The sequence below is a fragment of the Hyperolius riggenbachi genome, chromosome 6, assembly GCF_040937935.1.
Source record: "Hyperolius riggenbachi isolate aHypRig1 chromosome 6, aHypRig1.pri, whole genome shotgun sequence".
Taxonomy (NCBI): Eukaryota; Metazoa; Chordata; class Amphibia; order Anura; family Hyperoliidae; genus Hyperolius; species Hyperolius riggenbachi.
In genome coordinates this window covers 270,142,199-270,165,043 of record NC_090651.1, presented here as the reverse complement: position 1 = coordinate 270,165,043, position 22,845 = coordinate 270,142,199, and the positions used below count along the sequence as shown (strand labels likewise).

General features: G+C 46.8%; 1 protein-coding gene across 1 annotated transcript in view; it reads left to right on the top strand.

Moving 5' to 3' along the window:
- IL18 (interleukin 18) overlaps positions 1-22,619 on the top strand; it is a 65,012-nt gene extending 42,393 nt beyond the window's left edge. The window contains exons 5-6 of the mRNA XM_068240809.1: positions 12,418-12,626; positions 20,980-22,619. Of these exons, the coding sequence (XP_068096910.1) occupies positions 12,418-12,626; positions 20,980-21,013 (243 nt within the window). The 3' untranslated portion in view covers positions 21,014-22,619. The remainder of the gene's footprint in view (positions 1-12,417; positions 12,627-20,979) is intronic.
- The last annotated feature ends 226 nt before the right edge of the window (positions 22,620-22,845 follow it).

Below are 22,845 nucleotides of genomic sequence, written 5' to 3'. Positions count from 1 at the left end.
ATACTTTTTTTGTTTTGTTGTAATACTCTAATTCCCTATAAACTAAACAAGCCTCGCCCACAGCTTCTCCAGAGAGCCACTTTAAGCCTTAGTAGCAAGGGCTTTTAGGAGCTCAGTCTGGGCAGGAGGAGGAGGCGGTTACTAGCCAGAGATTTCAGAGGCAGAGGGGAGGAGGGAGGAGGTTTTTAACACGCTGAGGGCTGGAGATACAGATCAGCTTACCTGTGTGTAATGTGACAAACAGAACATGGCCGCTCTCATTGTATCACAGGAATAAATAATCTTAAACTGTTGAAGCTCTTTGCAGCTAGATTTGCTGTGTGAACTATCTAAACTTTAGATAAGATATATAGACAAGTTACTTGTTATAGTTAGTTTTTCATCTCGGAACCGCGTTAACTACATATTTTTACAAAGGGGTGGGATGTATGTTCACCCATTACACAGCATTGTTAGACAAGAGGGGAAGAGAACCCTGGCCAAAAGGCCTTACCATCTAAAGGTTTAAGGTATAGGAAAGTAGGTAAAGGGAAACGGTGTATGGGGTGGTAGAAATGGTGGTTGGTGGGCAAAGTGTCCTAGGTAGGAGAGTATGCTTGTCTGAAGAGGTGAATTTTCAGATTGAGCCTAAAAAGAGTAAGTGTGGGTGAACGTCGATGTGTTGAGGGAGAGTTTCAGATGAGTGGAGAGGATAGTAAAAAGTCTTGTAAATGGGAGTGAGAAGAGGTGACCAGGGAAGACAGAAGGATATTGCTAGTAGAGCTGAGATTGCGTGTAGAATGGTATCTGGAAATAAGTTGATTTAGATAGGAAGGAGATGGTTGTGGAGAGCTTTGTAGGCGAGAGTAAGGATTTTAAAATGTATCCTTTGTGTAACTGCCTGCCAGTGAAAGGACTGACAGAGGGAGATTGGGCTGGAGAAGCGGGAGTAGAGGTGGCTGAGTCCTGCAGCAGAGTTCATGATGGACTGTAACGGGGCTAAATGTTTGGCAGGGAGGCCGCAGAGTAGAGAATTGCAATAGTCTAGTCGTGAAATAATCAGGGCATGCACCAGAAGTTTAGTAGTGTCCTGTGTGAGATAAGGGCGGATGCTGGAGATGTTTTTTAGGTGGAGGCGACAGGAGGAGGATAGTTTGTCAATGTGTGGTTTGAATGCGAGACTTGAGTCTAATATTACACCTAGGCAGCGAGCTTCTGGGAACAGGTGTTATATAAGTGCCATCAACAGAAATAGTGATGTCAGGCAGGGGCACTGAATTGTGAGGTGGGGGAATTACTGTCACAGACCGCAAGGCCGGTCTGTGGATGGGGTAAATCGATCGGCGTCAGAAATCCTCTCACACTGTCATTTGTTCATCACGAAGGGTAACCCGCGTTCGCAATTTGATGAACTGACTAATGGAGGGAGCGTTCTGCCACTAGCGGATTCACCACACACATATACAATTCAAAGATCTGCCACCAAGCGAGTTACACAGCCCGCTACTGTAATTATACTAGGATTTGGAGAACGCTCTATTAACCCTTAGCAGTATGCAGGAACCTGGGTCAGATCTGACTATCTGAGCCGGATTCACGCATACGGGTTATAAATGTATACTTCTATTAAACACAGGGTAGCGAGTTCAGGAGAATAGGTACGATTGTGTATGTTCAGCAACAGGTCATAACCGCTAAACGATTTTTAAACGTTTAATAACACAAATGCATTACATACAGTTATATACACCTATTAACATATAAAACACAGAGCTTAAAAAATAAAAAGGAATACAATCAGAAAGTTCTTACTTAGTTAGCTGAGCAGTCCATTTGAAGAAGTCCAGTTTAAAGTAGGCATTCAGGTTAAAAGTCCTTTGTACACAACATGCGCCCGGTTCTCCTTAAGCACATGTCTGCCTTCCCTGATAGATGGAAAATGAAGAACTGAGGCGGAGTTCCTCGCAAACACTTTTTACTGACCTCAGTTTTGGGGCGGTCACTACCTGGAAAGTAGGTGTGTTTAAGGCAGGGTTCCCTCCTGGAAGCCAGGTTGCCACCCTCAGACTTAGAGCAAGAAATGTACCAATTTATTAATAATTTGTGTGACTCGGCCCAAGATTAGTGTATCGCAAATCCGAGCCCATATTCATAAGCAGCATGCGACTCTGTATTAAATGAGGCTATCCATGCCTAGTCTAACGAATTCGCTCTACGCATGCCGGATAAAGTGGTTTCTCAATTGATTCCTGATAGCTAGAGAATGATAATTCATGTGAATTATAGACCTGTTTCCTAGGTATCAGGAAATGTAATTTTGGTCTTGCTGTGCCAAACCTATTTTGAATTATTAATAAAGTAAATGTTCCCATTGTGTGAAGCTATGAGCTTGGAGGGAAATTTTGAATCTCAACCAGTTTGAGCTGGTTTGGTGGAGATGAGCGACCAAATGGCTGCTCCCCAGGGGAGTTAGCCACGTGTTAAATTCCTTCCTGACCTGAACAGGATGTGGGGGGAAGGTCACTGTACTCTCTGCAATGCTCTCAGAAGGAGAGCAAAAGAAAGGTATTTGTTATTCTACCCAGGGCTGACAGTAACTGTGCACGACCATGCGAAAATCGTTGGCGTTTACGCGCACGACTTTCCGTAATGTTCGTCACAATTACCATTTCAGTCTTGTCCATGTTGAGTTTTAGAAAACGGGAGGACATGAAGGAGGCAATTGCATTGAGATAGTCAGGGACACGAGCTGTTAAAATGTACCAGAGATGGGGTAAAAAAAAGTTTTATATATACCTGGGGCTTCCTCCAGCCCCATGCACACGGATCGCTCCCACGCTGCCGTCTTCCTCTTGCGTAGACTAGCCGCGACTGGAGGAAGTTACGGGATCCGGTACCGGAGCTGCAGGCAGCGGAGGACGGCGGCGTTAGAGCGATCTGTGCACATGAGGCTAAACGAAGTCCCAGGTATGTATAAAACTTTTTTTTTTCCCAGTCTCTGGTTTCCAAGTCAGGTGCTGAAATGTAGATCTGGGTATTGTCAGCGTATAGGTGATATTGGATATTGGAAGCTGATAAGCTGACCAAGACCATATGTGTAGATAGAGAAAAGGAGAGGTCTGAGGAGTGAGCCTCAGGGAACACCAACAGTGAGGGGATGTGGAGAGAGGTGGTGGTGCTGGAGTGGGCGACTCTGAAGGTCCTATCTGAGAGCAAGACAGGAGAGAGCAAGACCCTGAATGCCCATGGATGAGAGGATTTGGAGAAGTAGAGGGTGGTCCACTGTGTCAAAAGCGGAAGAGAGGTCTAGGAGGTTAAGAACAGAGTAGAGGCCTTTCGATTTAGCAGTTGCCAGGTCATTGGTTACTTTAAGTAGGGCAGTTCCGATTGAGTGGCTGGGGTGGAATCCAGATTGGAGGTTATCAAACAGATAATTAGCAGTGAGGTAACGGGCTAAGTCAGTATAGACATGGCGCTCAAGTAGTTTAGAAGAGAAGGGGAGGAGAGAAATGGGTCAGTAGTTGGCAGTGGCGTAGCTAAGGAGTTGTGGGCCCCGATGCAAGTTTTACAATGGGGCCCCCCAGGCACTTCATACATAGCAATTGATACGGCGCACCAAAACCTGCCAATGGCAACTACAGTGTCTGAGGTGCAAGAAGGGGATGGGGAATAGTTTCTTAATAATTACCACTATTCAAAGTATCTATAGAAGTGATTATTATGAGCACAGGACCAATAGAGAGCTAATACTGTAGTTGATGGAGGGCCCTTCGGGGCCCCTCTGGCCCAAGGGCCCCGATGCGGTCGCTACCTCTGCAACCCCTATTGCTACGCCCCTGGTAGTTGGGTAGGGAAGAGGGGTCAAGAGAAGGTTTTTTGAGTATAGGTGTTATAAGGGCTTGTTTGAGGGAGGATGGAATGATGCCTTTGGTGAGAGAAAGGTTGAAGAGGGAGGTTAAGGCATTTGAGAAGGTAGGGGATAAGTAAGTAATGAGGTGAGAGGGCATGGGGTCAAGGGGGCATGTAGTGGGACGTAATTTAGATATGAGAGAGGAGACAGTGAGTTCAGATAGTGGTGAGAAGGTTGTTAAGGAGGATGTAAGGTTTGGGGTATGTAAGGAAAGAGGAGGCTAATGGGTAAAGCTTTTTTGGATGTTGGAGATTTTATCACTAAAGAAGAAGACAAAGTCCTTAGCTGCGATGCAGGGAGTGGGAGGAGGGGGCTGGACGACTAGTTTCGGCTATCTGCCATTATCAGGGGATAAACGGTTTATCCCCTGATGACAGCAGATAGCCGAAACTAGTCAGGACAAGAGCGGGCAGCACGGAGCAGGGTCGATTACAGAGGTTCTTAGTACCACATTGGGTGGGAAGCGCTACATGCCTGGTGAGGGTCCTAAGTGGATTAGGGCCCTCTAGAAGTAAGTGTTTACCTCAAAAAACAGTGAGATAGAGGGGGCAAGTGGGTATGACCCGGTTGAGCACAAATCACAGATAATAAATGCTATATCAGAAAAACTTTATTCATACAAATATATAGATATCATAAAAAAGACCATAACATTTAAAAATGTGCCCGCCCCGCACCCCCAACAACCTCCCCACCTGGATGATCAGCTAGCTAACCTGACCCTGCTCACTAGTGTATACTAACATAGAATCTGATCAATATGGTAGTGTTTCAACACCCACAATCCCACTTAATAGGAAACAAGATAACATGCCCATCATTTTAAATACTCAGATTGGTCCTTAAACAGGACTAGAACCATTGTTGTAAAGGAACGCTGGATGTCAATCCTCTGACAGATCAAATCTGCTGCTTTGCAAACACTATAAAAGCACATCAACAGCACATCCGGTGTAATCAGTCTGTAAGGTAATGAACCAGGTTAACTGGCAGCCATGCACCTATAGTTCCATGTGAGGTGGAGTTAGTGTGGAAAAAACATAGCATCAGCAGTTGAGCAAGCGTGATCCATCCAGCCCTACACAGGCTTACAACAAGCGGGTCAGGCAAACATGTAATGATATAGTCAATCTGTCCGACACCAGCCCGATTCAACCAGCAGCGCAGTTCCATGCAAAGCCAAGGCCAAAATATAGCGGGGTTGCTTGGCCAGAGCCGCTAATCATGCAGAGATGTTAGTCCAGCCAAAAGATAAAGCACATGTATCACAGGATACAACCTGTATCAAAGCGGCCCACTCCGTGTAGCTGGGATGCAGATAAGAGGATAACATCAGGCAGGCATGCTGAGCACAGTTCATGTCCCGAAGGGAATGGCTTACGTGTCCCGAAAGAGGCTGATGGCTGGAGTACTGGTTTGTCCAGAGAGTCCAAAGACTAGCGCTGAGTCCGTATGTGGAAGGAGGGTGGAGGCCGGGACGCAGCACATGCGTCCTTGACCGGTTTCGCCGGACTTCCGGCTTCCACTGGAGGCTGTGCGTCACTAAGTGTTTACCTCGTATTACCTGTACAGCCCTATTTCATCCAGAAATAAACAAGATTGATATTATCCACTGAAAGCATGCCCGTTTGCTTTGTTTGCACTCTGAGTGCATACAGGTGGTGGAGTGGAAAGCTATACATCTAAGGAAGAATATACTTGCGCTGTGAATTGCTACTTGAATATTGACTACCTGGATATAAGGATTTATCCTAACACAGCTGCAATCTTATTCTTCGGGCTGAAGTGGGGCGCCACAGTACTTACTCTACTGAAGTTAAGGTGATGTTATAATGAGAAGCTGCTAGCTCAGGGTCAGTAAAAAAGGATAGGGTAAGTAGAGGATGCAGAGAGGTTGATAGTGTTTGAAGGTTGAGATTGCGAATGTTGCGGAACTTGTGTACAGAAGTGTGTCATGGGGGTGTGCAACGGCTGGATGGAAGGATGTTGAATTTGAGTAAGTTATGATCCAACAGTGGGAGGGAAGAGTTGATGAGGCTGGATAGGGAACAGCATCTAGTGAAGATTAGGGATGCTCAAATACCGAGTTCGGATGAAATCCAAATAGGTGTTAATCGTATTTCATCCAGGTAATTAAAGGGGAACTTCAGCCTAAACAAGCATACTGTCATTAAGTTACATTAGCTACATTAATTAAAATAGATAGGTAATATAATCTCTTACCCACCTGGTTTTAAAAGAACAGGCAAATGTTTGTGATTTCATGGGGGCAGCCATCTTGTTCATGGGGGCAGCCATCTTTTTGGTTGAAAGGAGGTGACAGGGAGCATGAGACACAGTTCCAACTGTCCTGTGTCCTGATCACCCCTCCCAGCTGCACACGCTAGGCTTCAAATCTCAAATTAAAAAAAAAAAAAAAATTTGCACCAAAACAGCAGAACGAGAACAACAATATCAGAAATCCCATCATGCTTTGCATGCACAGCATCAGGGTAAAAATGCCTGGGCAGTTTTCTTCTGTGCAGCTAAAAATGAGTTTTGGATAAGAAAACCAAAGTTCTGATGCTGTGAAACTGTTAAAGAAACACCAAGCCTTTTCAGTGCTGCTGAGTAGATTTTTAGTCTGGAGGTTCACTTTAAAACACCTGTGCGCGTGGGCCAGGGGTGGTTAATCTTACCCATGAGACGTCTTCTTTGTTCCGTCCCTCGGCACCTCCCACGATGCGTTCCAATCTGGCGTCACGTGATTACAAACACTTCCTCCTTCAGTTCCGGGTGGAAGGAGGAAGTGTATAGTCACGTGATGTCGGATTGGAACGCATTGTGGGAGGCGTCGAGGGACGGAACAAAGAAGACGTCTCATGGGTAAAATTAACCCCCCCTTCGCCCACTCGCACAGGTGTTTTAATTAAGTTGATGAAATCCGAATAACACCTATTCGGATTTCATCCGAACTCAGTATTTGAGCATGCCTGGTGAAGATTAGGTCGAATGTGTGGCCACCACCGTGGATTGCAGTGGTGGGCCAAAGTATGAGGTCAAGGGAGGTGGTAAGTGACAGGAACATGGAGGTGCAGGACACTTAAATGTTCATTCAAGTGTCTAGTTTCTATTAAATTTATAATTTTGTTTGGGCTAACCCCTTCTTATTAGAGGTAAGCCATTTTTTGTTGTTTTACTTAGTCAACATTTCCACTTACACACACACATTAGATCTTGGGGCGCCTCCTCCCTCCCAGTAATACCAGATACCAGCCCCCTCAGCACAGGGTGCCCACCATGTATGTTGGTTCCTTGGAACCCTTACACCCTTTTACTTTTCCTGAAGTGTGACCCACATTGTTTGTTTGTGTTTTTTTTTTTTTTTTGCAACATTTCCACATTGCTGATAACCAAAGAACCCGGGTGAGGATGGGGTTTCCTCACCAGCTGTTATACTGTGGTAGCTGGTCTTGCAACCTACCTTTGTCAGTATTCTGCACTTACCATTGTTGAGTGTTACATACCCTCAACATACTACACCAACGGGGCTCCTGCTGTCCTTGTCTTGTTTTTTTTTTTTGTCTCCTTTGAAAGGTCCTTGGACTCCATTGGTACCACACCTTCTACTAATGTGCATTATGTTTGTAAAGGCAAGCCACTCCCTCCTATTCTGTAAGATATCGCAGTAGCAGTATGATGTATAACTTAAGGCCTGTACACACAGACTGACCCAATTCCTCGAGTGACATCGCTGAGCTAAAACAATAGGGATGCAACACATTCTGTTGCTATGCTGGGAGGCAGAGGGGCAGCGGATCGGCTCGGTTGTGAAGTCATGTGGCATGCAGGACGAGCACAGTACGTGCCAGCTTTAGGAAGAGTCCTGGTGGTTTTAAACTTCTTCCACTCTGCTCATTGGAACCTTTAAACCAGAATATTTTTTTCTGTAACCTTCCCCAGATTTGTGCCTCAAGACAATCCTGTCTCGGAGGTCTACAGAAAATTCCTTTTGACTTCATGCATGGTTTGTGCTCTGACATGAACTGTCAACTGTGGGATCTTATATAGACATATAGTGTGTGCCTTTTCAAATCATGTCCAATCAACTGAATTTACCACAGGTGAACTCCAATTAATCTGCTTGAACATCTCAAGGATGATCAAGGTAAATAGGATGCACCCAAGCTCAATTTTGTGCTTCATAGCAAAGGCTGTGAATACTAATGTACACATGCTTTCTCAATTTTTTTATTTTTAATAAATTTGCAAAAATCTCAAGTAAATTTTTTTACGTTGTCATTATAGTGTGTTTTGTGTAGAATTCTGAAGAAAAAATTAATTTAATCCATTTTGGAATACGGCTGTAACATAACAAAATACGGAAAGAAGTGATGCACAGTGAATACTTTCTGGATGCCCTGTATATAGGCTCAGGATGAACCCCCTTGTGAAAAGCACAAGATGCCAGTGGTTGACCTGCCAATTTTGGTGTTCTATGGCAAATGCCTATTAATCTCCATGGTGCCAGGCAGTGAGCACAGGCCTCACTAGAGGATGTCGGGCCCTCAGACCACCCTCATGAAATCAGTTTCTGGTTGGTCAGTAAATTTAAACCGTCAGCCTTCTAGAGGTAATTTTGTAGGGCTCTGATATTTTGTTCTTTCTTACCCAAAAGGGCAGATATCTATCCTGCCTTTGGCACTTTCCAGCTCTCGTAGAGTAACTACCGGTCTACTGGAATCTCCTCCATACCCTTGAAACTAAACTAGGGGACAAAGAAACCTTCTGGCAATGGTACATATTGATGTACAATTCTGGAGACATTAGACTACCTGCAGGGGCGTTGCTAGCCCTAAATATCAGTGGCACTTGCCACGGATCTGTTCTGGGGTGTCCCAGATGTCCCCCAGGCCGGAGCTATATGGGGGCATGCTGGGAGCTGTGATGCAACAATGGGGGGTATGCTGGGTGCCTTTATGGAGTCATGTTAGGTGCTGTGGTGCTATGCTGGGTGCCATGATGCCTTCATGGGGGCATGCAGATTACCATATTTTTCAGACTATAAGAAGCTCCAGACTATAAGACGCACCTAGGTTTAGAGGGCAAAAACCAGGGGAAAAAAAATATATACTAAACCCGGTGTGTCTATAGTGCAGGGGGCATCTTTTGTCCCACCCCCCCCCCCCCCCCTTTACAATTATTATGTACCTATTGTGTCTCTTGTGTCGTCCTCTGTCCTCCTGGTGTCCCCGTGTCTTAATCTCTTGTAGTTAGACAGGCTGAGCAGTGCATCATGCACAAACCATTTATGCATATTCAGCACTTCCCAAAGCCAGGTAAGAGCCAGCTTCACTGGTAACCTGTGGCTGGTAGCTGTGTATGCTGATCGGAAGTAGCAGCAGAAGCACTGTGTGCCTTATACACCGCTTGCAATCTACCAAAGAAAGCTACTCAGGAATGATCAGGAAACATCTACCCACAACTGCTGTCAGCGTGTAACATCAAGTGCAGCTAGTGTAAAAAGAGGAAGAGCAGGATGGCAGAAATAGACAGCAACTATTTATTTATTATTTATTTATTGTATTTATAAAGCGCCAACATATTACGCAGCGCTGAACTATGAGAAGTAGTCAATAGTGCAGATCTGTAGATAAAACCTTTTGCTTTAACAACATGCAGCACCTCCCCTTTGGTGACCAAAGCTTCAGTGTATTCCATTCTCCATACTTCCCTGCTTAATTAGAGCCCATGTGCCCTCGCCCATGTACTCCGGTGTCCCCGTCCTTTTTCTGCCTTCTTATGTCCTGGTACATACCGCTACTTGCTGCAGCCATGCTTTATGATGAATAGGAAGTGCCAGGGTCCATCTACCAATCAGGCGGGGGGGGGGGGGGGGGAGGCTGCCAGGTCCTCCTATGCCATCATTTTCCTTCCTTAACCAGAGAATATCCCCCCCCCCCCCCGGTGGTGCCTTTCTAATAGTCTGTGGTTGGTCTGTACACGGAGTGCAGTGATTGGTCCCAACGAGGGAACCTTGGTCCCGCCCTCAAGACTAGCGCTTCCTATTAGAAAAGCAGCAGCTACCAGTAAGCAGCCGTGATTGGCAGCGCCCCCCAGCCTCATTGGTAGATGGCTCCTGTCACTTCATATTGATCAGAGCACATGGCTGCAGCAAGTATCGGTATGTACCAGGACATAGGAAGGCGGCAGGAGGACAGGGACACCGACGGGAACACTGGAGTACGCCGGAGAGGACACATGCTCTGGTTAAGGAAGGAAGATGACAGCGTAGGAGGACCCGGCAGATGATTGGTAGATGGATACAAGAGACGGCACACCACTGGCTGCAAACAATTTTGCTGTATTGGATCAAGTACACTACATGTTACGGATCTTTACATCCTTCCTCAGGTGTAAAGATCCGTAACATGTAGTGTACTTGATCCAATACAGCAAAATTGTTTGCAGCCAGTGGTGTGCCGTCTCTTGTGTTTGTCTGGGTATTACCTAAAGCCGTGGGAGCAATCCGGCTGGGACAAGGCACCGGTTTCAGTTACAGGTTGGTTTGACCTGTTATACGCGCTCTCCAGGCATCTACAGTGATTGGTAGATGGACCCTGGCACTTCCTATTCATCGGAATGCATGGCTGCAGCAAGTAGCGGTATGTACCAGGACATCGGAATGCATTGCTGCAGCAAGTAGCGGTATGTACCAGGACATAGGAAGGCGAAAAGAGGATGGGGACACTGGAGTACATGGGGGAGGGCACATGGGGCAAGATGGGGGATGGAGAACACACATAGGTGCCAGTCTGAGTATTAGTTGGACTATAAGATCCACTGACTTTTTCTCCACACTTTTGGGGGAGAAATAGTGAGTCTTATAGTCCAAAAATACGGTACTAGAACAGCCAGATCTTTACTATGTGTCTAAAATTAGTTTGTCAATGGCTGCTTTCATAATCTTGCAGAGTTAAGAAAAAGTGGGGGGAAGGCTGCACATCCCTAAACACATGCTGCAATTGAATGGTTAATCGCATAGGCATACACTGCCTCTATTAGACTGAAAAATGCATGCCCTGCATCCAAAACAAGTGCTAACATTTAATACACTAGGAGGAACTTTAGCTTCCAATATGGTTTGCATGCAAAGTATACTGTACTAGACACTTGCGCCACGGTGAGTGGTGATAAGTAGTAGCAGTTTTGCATATGATTTGCGTCTGAATTGAATGCGAAGTGTGCAGAAAGCCTATTAGAGGTGCTGCACACATGAGCTGGTTGTCATTTCAGATGCAGCCTTTGTGGTATGCGCTGGCCCTCTCCTCGCTGCCTTCATAATCTCTTTATGTACAAACATTTTAATCAGTCCAGCACTGTTATATATATTTTTAAGTGAGCAAGTGTGGCCTCCCATGAACCCTCCTGAATATGCAAATCCTCTCTCCCTAAAAGCCAGACACACATGCAGAACTTGTCTAAATCTAAATCTGAATCTAAAAAAGAAGGAGCGCTCTAAGTGCGTTACCCAGGATGAGACTTTTATTGCGCTTAAAAGTGGTTACTTACAGAAATGGAGATTAAAAACGCTTATCAGCGGGTGGGCTGCCCGCTACACCCCTCAGCGGCAAGGCTGCACGCGCTGTGGCCAGCAGCAGCGTGTCCGATGTACCAGGAAGCTCGTCTTGCGAGGCGGTGGGCGGGGCCTAGAATCGTGGTGCGTGTGACGTCATGACGCGTTTCGGCGCGCTGCGCCTTCATCAGATCCGATGAAGGCGCAGCGCGCCGAAACGCGTCATGACGTCACACGCACCACCGCTGATAAGCGTTTTTAATCTCCATTTCTGTAAGTAACCACTTTTAAGCGCAATAAAAGTCTCATCCTGGGTAACGCACTTAGAGCGCTCCTTCTTTTTTAGATACTTTTTGCACACTCCCTAACTTGGAGCAGCATAAACTGTGTTTGCCTGGTGTGGACTAGAGACTTATTGGATGTGATTGGTCAAGGCTTCCTGGAGTTGAAAGCGCAAGGAACACTTTTTTGTCTACACATGCAGAACTACTGGTGTATGGTGAGCCTATAGCTTATACATTTTACAGAGCCACGCCAATCGGACATGCAGACAGCCTGTTTCAGACTGTTGGCCCTCAACAGTGCATGGCAGGGATTGATATGGTCCTATAGGATAGGGCTTAGACCAGTACTACAGAATAATAATAATATAATAATCCGAACATTTGTATAGTGCTTTTCTCCTGTCAGACTCAAAGCGCTCACCCAGATAGCTCATGGTGACCCAGAACCACTAGGAGAGTATCTGGGGCCAAAAGCCCTCCTACTAAAAATTGGTTGGAGATTTGTACTCCACTTCAGCTCTTTGGCATTTTTCAACTGAATATAGGTTGTTGTTTTCTTATTTGATCTCTCGTTAGTATGCCCCGAGTAGTGCAAATCATATTTTACTTGACAATGAACCTTTCTGTACTTACTAAAGAATACTTTTGCTTGGCAGGTGATCAATACTTTATTTTCTCTTTCATTTTAGAAAGAAAGTAGTCCAGAGTCAATTTCGGGAAGCAAGAGTGAGATCGTCTTTTTCACACAAAGATTCAGTCCAGGACATGCTGCTTACAAGTTTGAGTCATCACTCTTCAAGGACTATTTTTTGGCTATCAAAGAAGAAAATAATAAACGAACATTGTACCTTAAGAAGCCTATTGATGAAGTGGATGAAATGACAAAGTTTAATATGAAGTAATCATTTTTTGAATTTTGACATTAGTTTGCCTGAAAGTTACAAATGGTGTTCCCCTTCTACAATGCCACACACAGGAACAATTCCACAAGTTTTCCTCGGCAATCCTGTGCATCACAGATCATTGCTTAATTGCAGCAGGATATGGATTGATGTGTCATGTATTGCCTGTGTATGTCCCCTTCCATCTGACATGAACATCCCTAACCATATTTATCATTTGCTCAGTTGCATAGAGTTTTACACTAACTGCTATTTGTAATTTTTATATTCACTTGCTTCACACTTGTTACTAGTAGCGTATCTGACATTCAAGGCTCTACACCACATGGGACCTATAGCGGATCTATTGGAACTACAGTATATGTCTCTCCCACGCACCCTCTGCTCTGCCAACAAGATACATTTGGTCCAGGATTCACTTAAAAACATTTGGTGCTCTGGTCTTTTCCTATGCAGCCCTATTCTACAGAACTCACTTCCACAATCTGTGCGAGAGGCTCCTTCTCTGGACAGCTTTAGGAAAAGGCTAAAAATCCGCCTTGTCAATACTGTGTATCATCTGTGTTATTCTCTAGCATAGTTCCAGGGTGTAGAGACCACGGACCCCACACCCCAGACTAGGAATACTGTATATCATCTGTGTTATTCCTTAGCATAGTTCCAGGATGTAGAGACCACGGACCTCACACCCCAGACTAGGAATACTGTATATCATCTGTGTTATTCCTTAGCATAGTTCCAGGATGTAGAGACCACGGACCCCACACCCCAGACTAGGAATACTGTATATCATCTGTGTTATTCCTTAGCATAGTTCCAGGGTGTAGAGACCACGGACCTCACACCCCAGACTAGGAATACTGTATATCATCTGTGTTACTCCTTAGACCAGTTCCTGGGTGTGGGACCTCGGATCTCACACCCTAGACCAGGCATTATTGGTTATCTGTTTATGAATATACCCTGCCTGTCCCTGGTTACCAAATCAGTCTCTTTTCTCTGTACTTTATCTGCTTGTGTGTGGCCCACCCGGCCTGCCCGACCTGTCTGGCTGTCACCCTCTCCTGGGGTGCTCAGTCCTCCTGCAGGGGTCCCCTGCTCCTCAGAGGGGGCGCTGCTGCAAAACAGTCAGGGACTCCCCCTCCTGGAGTCCTTGACCACAGTAGAGTCTCTCTCTACTTATTGGACCACCTGCTACCTCGGTGGTCCAGTTTCTACCGTTACACCAAACACTTACACGCTTCAGGTGTCCAGAGGTTAGCAATATATCTGTATTATCGGTGATTCTGCAGATCATCAATAATCAGTTATATATCTGTATTCTTGGTGATACTGCAGATCACCAATAATCAGATTCTCTCTGCGTGCTGACACCGATCGTTACAGAACGCCAGACCAAAACAATATGGACGCACTTAACAGTCGTCTTGACACACTCACCACCTCGGTGGAAAATCTCATCAGAGTGATGGATGGTCAGCAGGCCCAGATCTCTGCCTTATCTGGGTCACTACAAGTCCTTCAGACGACTGTAAATTCAGTGCGATCCCCTCCAGTCACAGACTTAAGAACGTCTGTACCTGAAAAGTTTTCTGGCCATAGATCTGACTTTCAGAATTTTAAGAATCGTGTAATGTCATATTTTGAACTGAGGCCTAACCTGTCAGGAACAGAGGCTCAGAGAATTGTCTTTATTAAAACCTTACTCTCAGGGGATGCTCAGACCTGGGCGTATAATTTAGCATCAGGGCATGAAGCACTCAGGTCAGTTGAGGAGTTTTTTAAATCCATGGCCATAATTTATGATGATCCAGACATTGCCTCTACCGCTAAACGGAAGTTGAAGACCTTGCGCCAAGGCAAGGATTCAGTGGAGGTTTATGCAGCTGAGTTCAGGAAGTGGTCGGTCTCGGCTAGGTGGGGGCTTTTGCGTTGCTAGATTGTTTTCTATCAGGGTTGTCAGATGCAGTCTCTGGATTGATGTTGGGGTACCCTGAACCGAAAACCATTGAAGAAGCAATCTCTTTGGCAGTACGGGTTGATCGTCGGTTACGATATCAGAAACAAACCCGTGGTAAAGACGGAATCAGATATGTCTCCTATGCCACCCCTACTCCTGCCTCACCGCCACCTGAGCCAATGCAAATTGGTCAGTCCAAATTGACGCGGTCAGAGAGGAATCGCAGGAAGACAGAACAGCCCTGTTTATACTGTGCAGAGGAGGGTCATAGAGTGCAGAATTGCCCCAGGAAGACGGGAAACGCTGCCGCCTAGGAGTAGTCAGAGGTAATACCCTAGGCGCGCAGTCTTTACCTCTACATAACAATCGTCTGCTACTTCCCTGTTCTGTCACGTGGGAAGGACAGACTGTTTCCACTGAAGCTTTCGTTGATTCCGGTTCAGCGGCTAATTTTATAGATTACGAGTTTGCTAAAAAATTGGGAATACCCATGTTCCCCTTGGATCAACCGATCCTGGTCACGGCTGTAGATGACTCTCCTCTGCAGAGTAGACACCCCTTATCCCATACTCCCAGTTTGCAACTCAGGGTGGGGGTATTACATGGGGAGAATCTGCAATTTCTGGTTTTGCATATGGAAACCTCTACCATCATCCTTGGCAAGCCCTGGTTACAAATTCACTTGCCTCAGATAGACTGGGTTTCAGGTCAGCTAACGAGCTGGTCATCCCATTGTTATCATCATTGTTTAGCGAAAGTAACCATGGGTAATACCAACATTCAGGTTGAAGGTGTACCGGAACAATACGCAGAATTTGCTGATGTCTTCTGTCCCAAATCCGCAGACAAACTTCCCCCCCACCGGGCCTTCGATTGTCCTATCGATCTGAGATCTGGTTGTATGCCACCCAGGGGTCATCTTTATAACCTGTCTGGGCCAGAGAAACTAGCTATGCAAGAATACATTAGGGAGAACTTGTCAAAAGGGTTCATCCATCCCTCTCGTTCACCAGCAGGGGCAGGTTTCTTTTTTGTAAAGAAAAAAGACGGAGCCCTCCGTCCTTGTATTGATTATCAAGGCCTGAATAAGATCACAGTGAAAAACCTTTGCCATTGATTGACGATTTGTTCACGCAGGTGACCAACGCCAAGATTTTTTCCAAGCTAGATCTCAGGGGTGCATACAACTTAGTCCATATCAGGGATGGTGACGAATGGAAGACGGCCTTCAACACGCCCGACGGGCATTACGAGTACCTGGTGATGCCCTTCGGATTGTGTAACGCACCGGCCGTCTTCCAGGAGTTAATTAATGAGGTGTTCAGGGAAGTGTTGGGGAAATTTGTTCTGGTGTACTTGGACGATATACTAATCTTTTTGTCCAGTCTCTCTGAACATCGCCAGCATGTCAAATGGGTGTTAAAGAGGTTAAGACAGAATCAACTTTATGCCAAACTGGAGAAATGCCTCTTTGAGGTAGAGTCAGTAGCCTTCTTGGGGTACATCATCTCCACTTCTGGCCTCTCGATGGACCCAGGGAAAGTTTCTGCTGTCCTGGAGTGGCCTCAGCCTGTGGGGCTGAAGGCACTTCAGAGATTCCTGGGGTTTGCCAATTACTACAGAAGGTTCATTAAGGGGTACTCTACCATCATCGCTCCTCTCACCAGTCTCACTAGGAAAGGGGCTGACACTCATCACTGGTCACCAGAGGCTCATGCGGCCTTTTCAACCCTAAAGAAACTGTTTTGTTCTGCCCCGATACTGAGGCATGTTGACGTCGCCTTTCCCTTCATCGTGGAGGTTGATGCCTCAGAGGTGGGGGTGGGAGCTGTGTTGTCTCAGAGGTCAGGCTTGCAGGGCAAGCTGCACCCATGTGCCTACTTTTCTCGCAGATTTTCACCCGCCGAGAAAAACTATGACATCGGCAACCGAGAGCTCTTGGCCATCAAATTAGCTTTTGAGGAATGGCGACACTGGTTAGAGGGTGCAGAACACATTATCACAGTTTATACAGATCACAAGAATTTGGAGTATATTGAGGGGGCTAAGAGACTTAGCCCTCGCCAGGCCCGGTGGTCCCTGTTTTTTGCAAGATTTAGATTTGTAATCACGTATACTCCCGGAAGTAAGAATATCAAGGCCGATGCTCTTTCCAGGTGTTTTGAGCCCGAGTCAGTGCAGCCTGCAGCCCCTGAGACCATCCTACCCCCAAAGTTTTGGCAGCCACTGAGACATGGAGAGATTGGACAGTCACTTTGAGTCCCGTCCAACTGGGACATGTTTGTGCCACTGCCTTTCCGCTTACAAATCCTGCAATTCTTTCATTCTCACAAGAATGCTGGTCATCCTGGAGCCACCAGAACTCAGGATCTATTAGCTAGATGTGTCTGGTGGCCTACTTTGGCGACAGATTGTAAAGAATTTGTAAGAGAGTGTGCGGTATGTGCGAGGAGTAAGCCCTCTCGTCAGGCTCCCGTTGGCACTTTGCAGTCCTTGCCAGTCCCCATTGAACCCTGGACTCATATTTCCATGGATTTTGTGGGTGAACTTCCTCGGTCTGAAGGCAAGTCGGTCATTTGGGTGGTAGTGGATCGTTTCAGTAAGATGGCACACTTTGTCCCTCTGAAAGGACTCCCCTCGGCCCAGGAATTGGCTGATCTGTTCATCCAGCACATCTTCCGGCTGCATGGCATTCCGGAAAATATAGTGTCAGATCGGGGAGTCCAATTTGTTTCAAAGTTTTGGAGGGCCTTTTGCCATCAATTAGACATGGAGCTCGCATTCTCATCAGACTACCACCCACAGACCAACGGTCAGACCGAGAGAGTTGATCAATCTCTGGAACAATTTCTCAGGTGGTATGTTGCTGATGCGCAAACCGATTGGGTAAAGTTTTTGCCGTTTGCGGAGTTTGTGCACAACAATCTGAAGAGCTCTTCTTCTGGGTTCTCCCCATTCCAGGTGGTGTCAGGGAGATCACCTAAGTTTGCTCCTTTGCCGGTCGCATCTACTCCTTTTCCAGCTCTGGAGGATTGGCAAAGGGCCCTGAAAGAGATTTGGGGAATGGTTAAGAGGAACCTAGGGAAAGTGTAAGGAAACACGGAAAAGCCGCCGCGTGTGTTAGCCGCCGCCGCATCCGGCACGGCAGCTGGCATGCGGAGACGTGCGCCTGGCACCACGAGAGAACGCGGAAAAGCCGCCGCAGGTATTGATAGCAAGGCGGCGGTTTCCGCGTCCAACGCGGCGGTTTGTACGCGGCGGCGTGCGGTTGGTGTGGCTGGGTCTGTTAGTTCACATAGGAGGATGGAGAGCTACGCGCGCGCGGCCCAGATGTCAGGACCTTTATACCAGCAGGGGAAGTGTCAGCTGATCAGGAGGATCAGCTGATTCCTGCTGGACTCATGATTGGCTGAGTGGCTTGGGCGGGGCGGCAGACTCCAGCAGCTATATATTGAGGTTGCTTGTCAGTTGCTGGTTGTCTGCCATTGCAAATGCTTAATGTGTTCGCACACAGACCTCAGTCAGATCCTACAGTGTGTTAGAACCAGGATGGACCTGGGAATTCACACTGAGCTAGATTATTCTCGCATGTATTGTTATGTTATGCTTTAGACTAGTTCCAGGGTGTTGTGACTACGGACCTCACACCCAAGACTAGGGAACTGTCTCAATTCTATGTTATGTTATAGATTAGTTCCAGGGTGTTGTGACTACGGACCTCACACCCAAGACTAGGGAACTGTCTCAATTCTATGTTTTGTTATAGACTAGTTCCAGGGTGTTGTGACTACGGACCTCACACCCAAGACTAGGGAACTGTCTCAATTCTATGTTATGTTATAGACTAGTTCCAGGGTGTTGTGACTATGGACCTCACACCCAAGACTAGGGAACTGTCTCAATTCTATGTTTTGTTATAGACTAGTTCCAGGGTGTTGTGACTACGGACCTCACACCCAAGACTAGGGAACTGTCTCCATCCTATGTTATGTTCTAGACTAGTTCCAGGGTGTTGTGACTACGGACCTCACACCCAAGACTAGGGAACTGTGTCAGTGTTATGTTATGCTAGTTCTGGGGTGTTGTAACTACCTACCTCACACCCAAGACTAGCACTGTGTACTTGTATTACTTTAGCCCGCCACTAGGGTGTAGAGAGCCAGGATCTCTCATCCAGTAGGGCCAGTTTGTTCAATTAGCAGCAGGGCTTCCTGCAACCTAGCCCAGGCCCCTCTCCTAGGGAGCCTTTGGCTTATAGGGATTCACCCACAGTCTGGGGTGAACTCCCTTTATCTTCCGACCTCCAGTTCCTCTGGTGGGTCTCGCTCAAAGTGTTTAGTTATTCTACACTCTCATATCTCAGGTGTCCAGAGGTTAGACATACCTGGATTATTGGTGATTCTGCAGATCATCCATAATCTGGTGTATATCTGCATTACTGGTGATTCTGCAGATCACTAATAATCAGATTCTCTCTGCGTGTTGACACCCATCGTTACAGAAAGCTTTCCAAACCCAGAAGAAGCAGGCAGATAAACATCGGTCCATAGAGTGGAGATTCTCTCCAGGAGATTTGGTGTGGGTGTCCACTCGTCACTTGGCCTTAAAGCAATTGTCACCCAAGCTAGGTCCTAAGTTTATAGAACCTTTTCCAGTGGCCAAGAAAATCAATAATGTCACGTATGCTATTTATCTCCCAGCCAGTATGAAAGGTGTGAGATCATTCCATGTGTCCCTGTTAAAACCAGCTGTGCAGGTGGACTCCTCTCCCCCCCCTCCCCGTGTTGGTGGATGACCAACCAGAGTATGAGATTGAAAATATTCTGGATTCTCGCCTGGTGCAGAATTCTGTGCAGTATCTGGTCCACTGGAAGGGATATGGCATAGAGCAGAGATCTTGGGTGCCAGATTGTCGCATGCATGCGGAAGAATTAAAGAGTTCCATGACTTACATCCTGGGAAGCCTGGTGGAGAGTGTCCGGAGTCCACTCCTCGGGGGGGTTACTGTAATGGATTGTGGAGAAGCCGCCGCGCGCTCTGACAGTGAGGCGGCAGTATCCACGCACAGAGCGGTGGTTTCCCCGCAGCAACATGCGTCTGACTCGTCTGGACCTAGTAGTGCACACAGATGGAGAGCTACGCGCGCGCCGCAAGACAGGCTCTTTATGCCAATAGGAGAAGGGTCAGCTGATCGAGGCCGTCAGCTGATCCCAGCTCAGCAGGTGATTGGTTGATGGGAGCTGGGCGGTGCTGTGGAGCGCTTTACTAGATATAACTCTTGCTGTTCAGTTGCTGGTTGTCTGGCGTTGCGAATACCTATGTGTTAGCACTCAGACCTTAGTCAGATCCTTTAGTGTGATGGAACCAGGTGGACCTGGGAATCCACACTTAGCCAGTTTACTGTGTATCATCTGTGTTATTCTCTAGCATAGTTCCAGGGTGTAGAGACCACGGACCTCACACCTCAGGCTAGGAATACTGTGTATCATCTGTGTTATTCTCTAGCATACTTCCAGGGTGTAGAGACCACGGACCTCACACCTCAGGGTAGGAATACCTGGATCACCTGTGTTATTCTCTAGCGTATTTCCAGGGTGTAGAGACCACGGACCTCACACCTCAGGCTAGGAATACTGTGTATCATCTGTGTTATTCTCTAGCATAGTTCCAGGGTGTAGAGACCACGGACCTCACACCCCAGACTAGGAATACTGTATATCATCTGTGTTATTCCTTAGCATAGTTCCAGGGTGTAGAGACCACGGACCTCACACCCCAGACTAGGAATACTGTATATCATCTGTGTTACTCCTTAGACCAGTTCCTGGGTGTGGGACCTCAGATCTCACACCCTAGAACAGGCATTATTGGTTATCTGTTTATGAATATACCCTGCCTGTCCCTGGTTACCAAATCAGTCTCTTTTCTCTGTACTTTATCTGCTTGTGTGTGGCCCACCCGGCCTGCCCGACCTGTCTGGCTGTCACCCTCTCCTGGGGTGCTCAGTCCTCCTGCAGGGGTCCCCTGCTCCTCAGAGGGGGCGCTGCTGCAAAACAGTCAGGGACTCCCCCTCCTGGAGTCCTTGACCACAGTAGAGTCTCTCTCTACTTATTGGACCACCTGCTACCTCGGTGGTCCAGTTTCTACCGTTACACCAAACACTTACACGCTTCAGGTGTCCAGAGGTTAGCAATATATCTGTATTATCGTGATTCTGCAGATCATCAATAATCAGGTATATATCTGTATTCTTGGTGATACTGCAGATCACCAATAATCAGATTCTCTCTGTGTGCTGACACCGATCGTTACAGATGTCCTTTCTGGGAAAATCATAAAGTACCTGGTTTCAATTCAGTTCAGTTAGTAACAAAGTTCTTTTGTTTCAGTTCCAGAGCAAAGTCCAAACAAGATGGCCGCTAACCACGTGTCCTCTGGCTAGCAGCAGACAGGCTCTCATACAGATGGAATTTGGGGGACTGAGGTCCACCTGCTGGTAATGTGCTTTTGATGAAGCTGGCTCGGGGGTGTGGCCGTGCCTGCCCCCTCTGAATTACCAACCAACCACAGTTCAAGTCCTTGGGGAGAGATTTAGGCTTAAACTTATAAAATGCCGTAACATGTCATATTTAGGTTTATAGCAGATTCATACTTGTCGGAAAATACAGATTAATATGATATCAGACATGACTAGGGCCGCGGGTCAGGTTCCTTAGAAGATTCATACCGCAATAACTGGACGAGATATTGCCATGAATGTTATATCAGCATGTTGGGCAGACTTTAACGAATAAGACTATATGATTTTCATAGCTGTGCGATACACGGTCTCCATATACCGACAAGAAATCATCCAACACATGCATTCAGATCTGCCCTCCATCGGTGCCATGGAGTCTGTGGGAAAGCAGGTTTTGAATAGACCTCCTGCTGTGAGGGAAGTGTCCTTTGCTGACTCACCAAATGGTGACTATGGACATCTCCCTGAGGTAATTAAAAGTAAACATTCTTCTTGGACACAAGCATTGTCCACGCTAATTAACACCTCCCCCCAGGCCTTCTACAGGGATTCTCTCAGTTAAGACCAAACCTCCCAGCTGTTCCTAGTCAGAGGGAGGTTACACATCACATCTCGGTTTAACGATTTGTGTCACAAACCGACCGCAATTGCGTTTTGGCCGACTGGGCGTCGCCCGGCGTCACACGCCTCTTCTCCTGAGCCTTTGAGACTGCACAACGCTGGGTCACAGTGCTTTGAGTCCCCAGGGAGAAAAGTGCTATAAAAATATTATTATTAATATCTGTAACTTCTAACAGAGTCTGTCTTGGTACACACGGTTCAGTTTCCCATCCGGTCGACAGGTAATCTGACGGGATGGTGTATCATGTGCACATGTCCAAAATGCTCCTGATCGATAAAAGGATCAGTTTTCCAATGATAGCTTTACAAAATAATTCCCTTTATAATTGTCCGAATTCCCGTCAAACGGACTGGAAATTGAATTGCGTGTACCTAGCATAAGCCTTACAACCTGATTGATATGCATGAGGCTTGCACAGACCCCCCTCTACTTGTCATTTGCTCGGTTCTGTATATAAGCAAGGCCTTTAGTCAGTTTGGCTGACTGTTGTGTTTAAAGGGAACCAGAGAGGAAGGAAAATAAAAAATAGGAAAAGGTTTTATACATACCTAGGGCTTCCTCCAGCCTCATAAGACTGGATCGCTCCCACGCCGCCATCCTCCGCTTCCTCTATCGCCGGTACCGGGTCCCGTCACTTCCGGCGCACGTGACCAATTTTGTACAGGAGCTCTCGCCATATCCTTACGCATGCGCCTGCGTAGTATGGAGCCGCACGCATAAGGATATGGAGGGAGCCCCTGTGATGCGGAAAATTGGCTGCGTGCTTACGTTGACTGGCCGAAAGTACGGGACCCAGATCCAGGCTTATGGGGCTGGAGGAAGCCCCAGGTATGTATAAAAGCTTTTCCCCCAACATCTCTGGTTCTCTTTAAAGTGAATTGGAACCACATTTTTTAAAAAAATGAAGCAAATACTTACCTAAGGAGAGGGAAGGCTCTGGGTCAAATAGAGCCTTCCGTCTCCTCTCTCGGTGCTCTCTATCCGGTGCTGGCTCCCCCCGTTTCAATCCCCCGCCGAAAGGGTATTTGGAAGTCTTCGGGAGCCGTGTCCTTCCGAAGACGTGCGGCTCCATACTGCACAGGCGTGAGCGTGCAAAAGAGCGTGCTTGCGCAG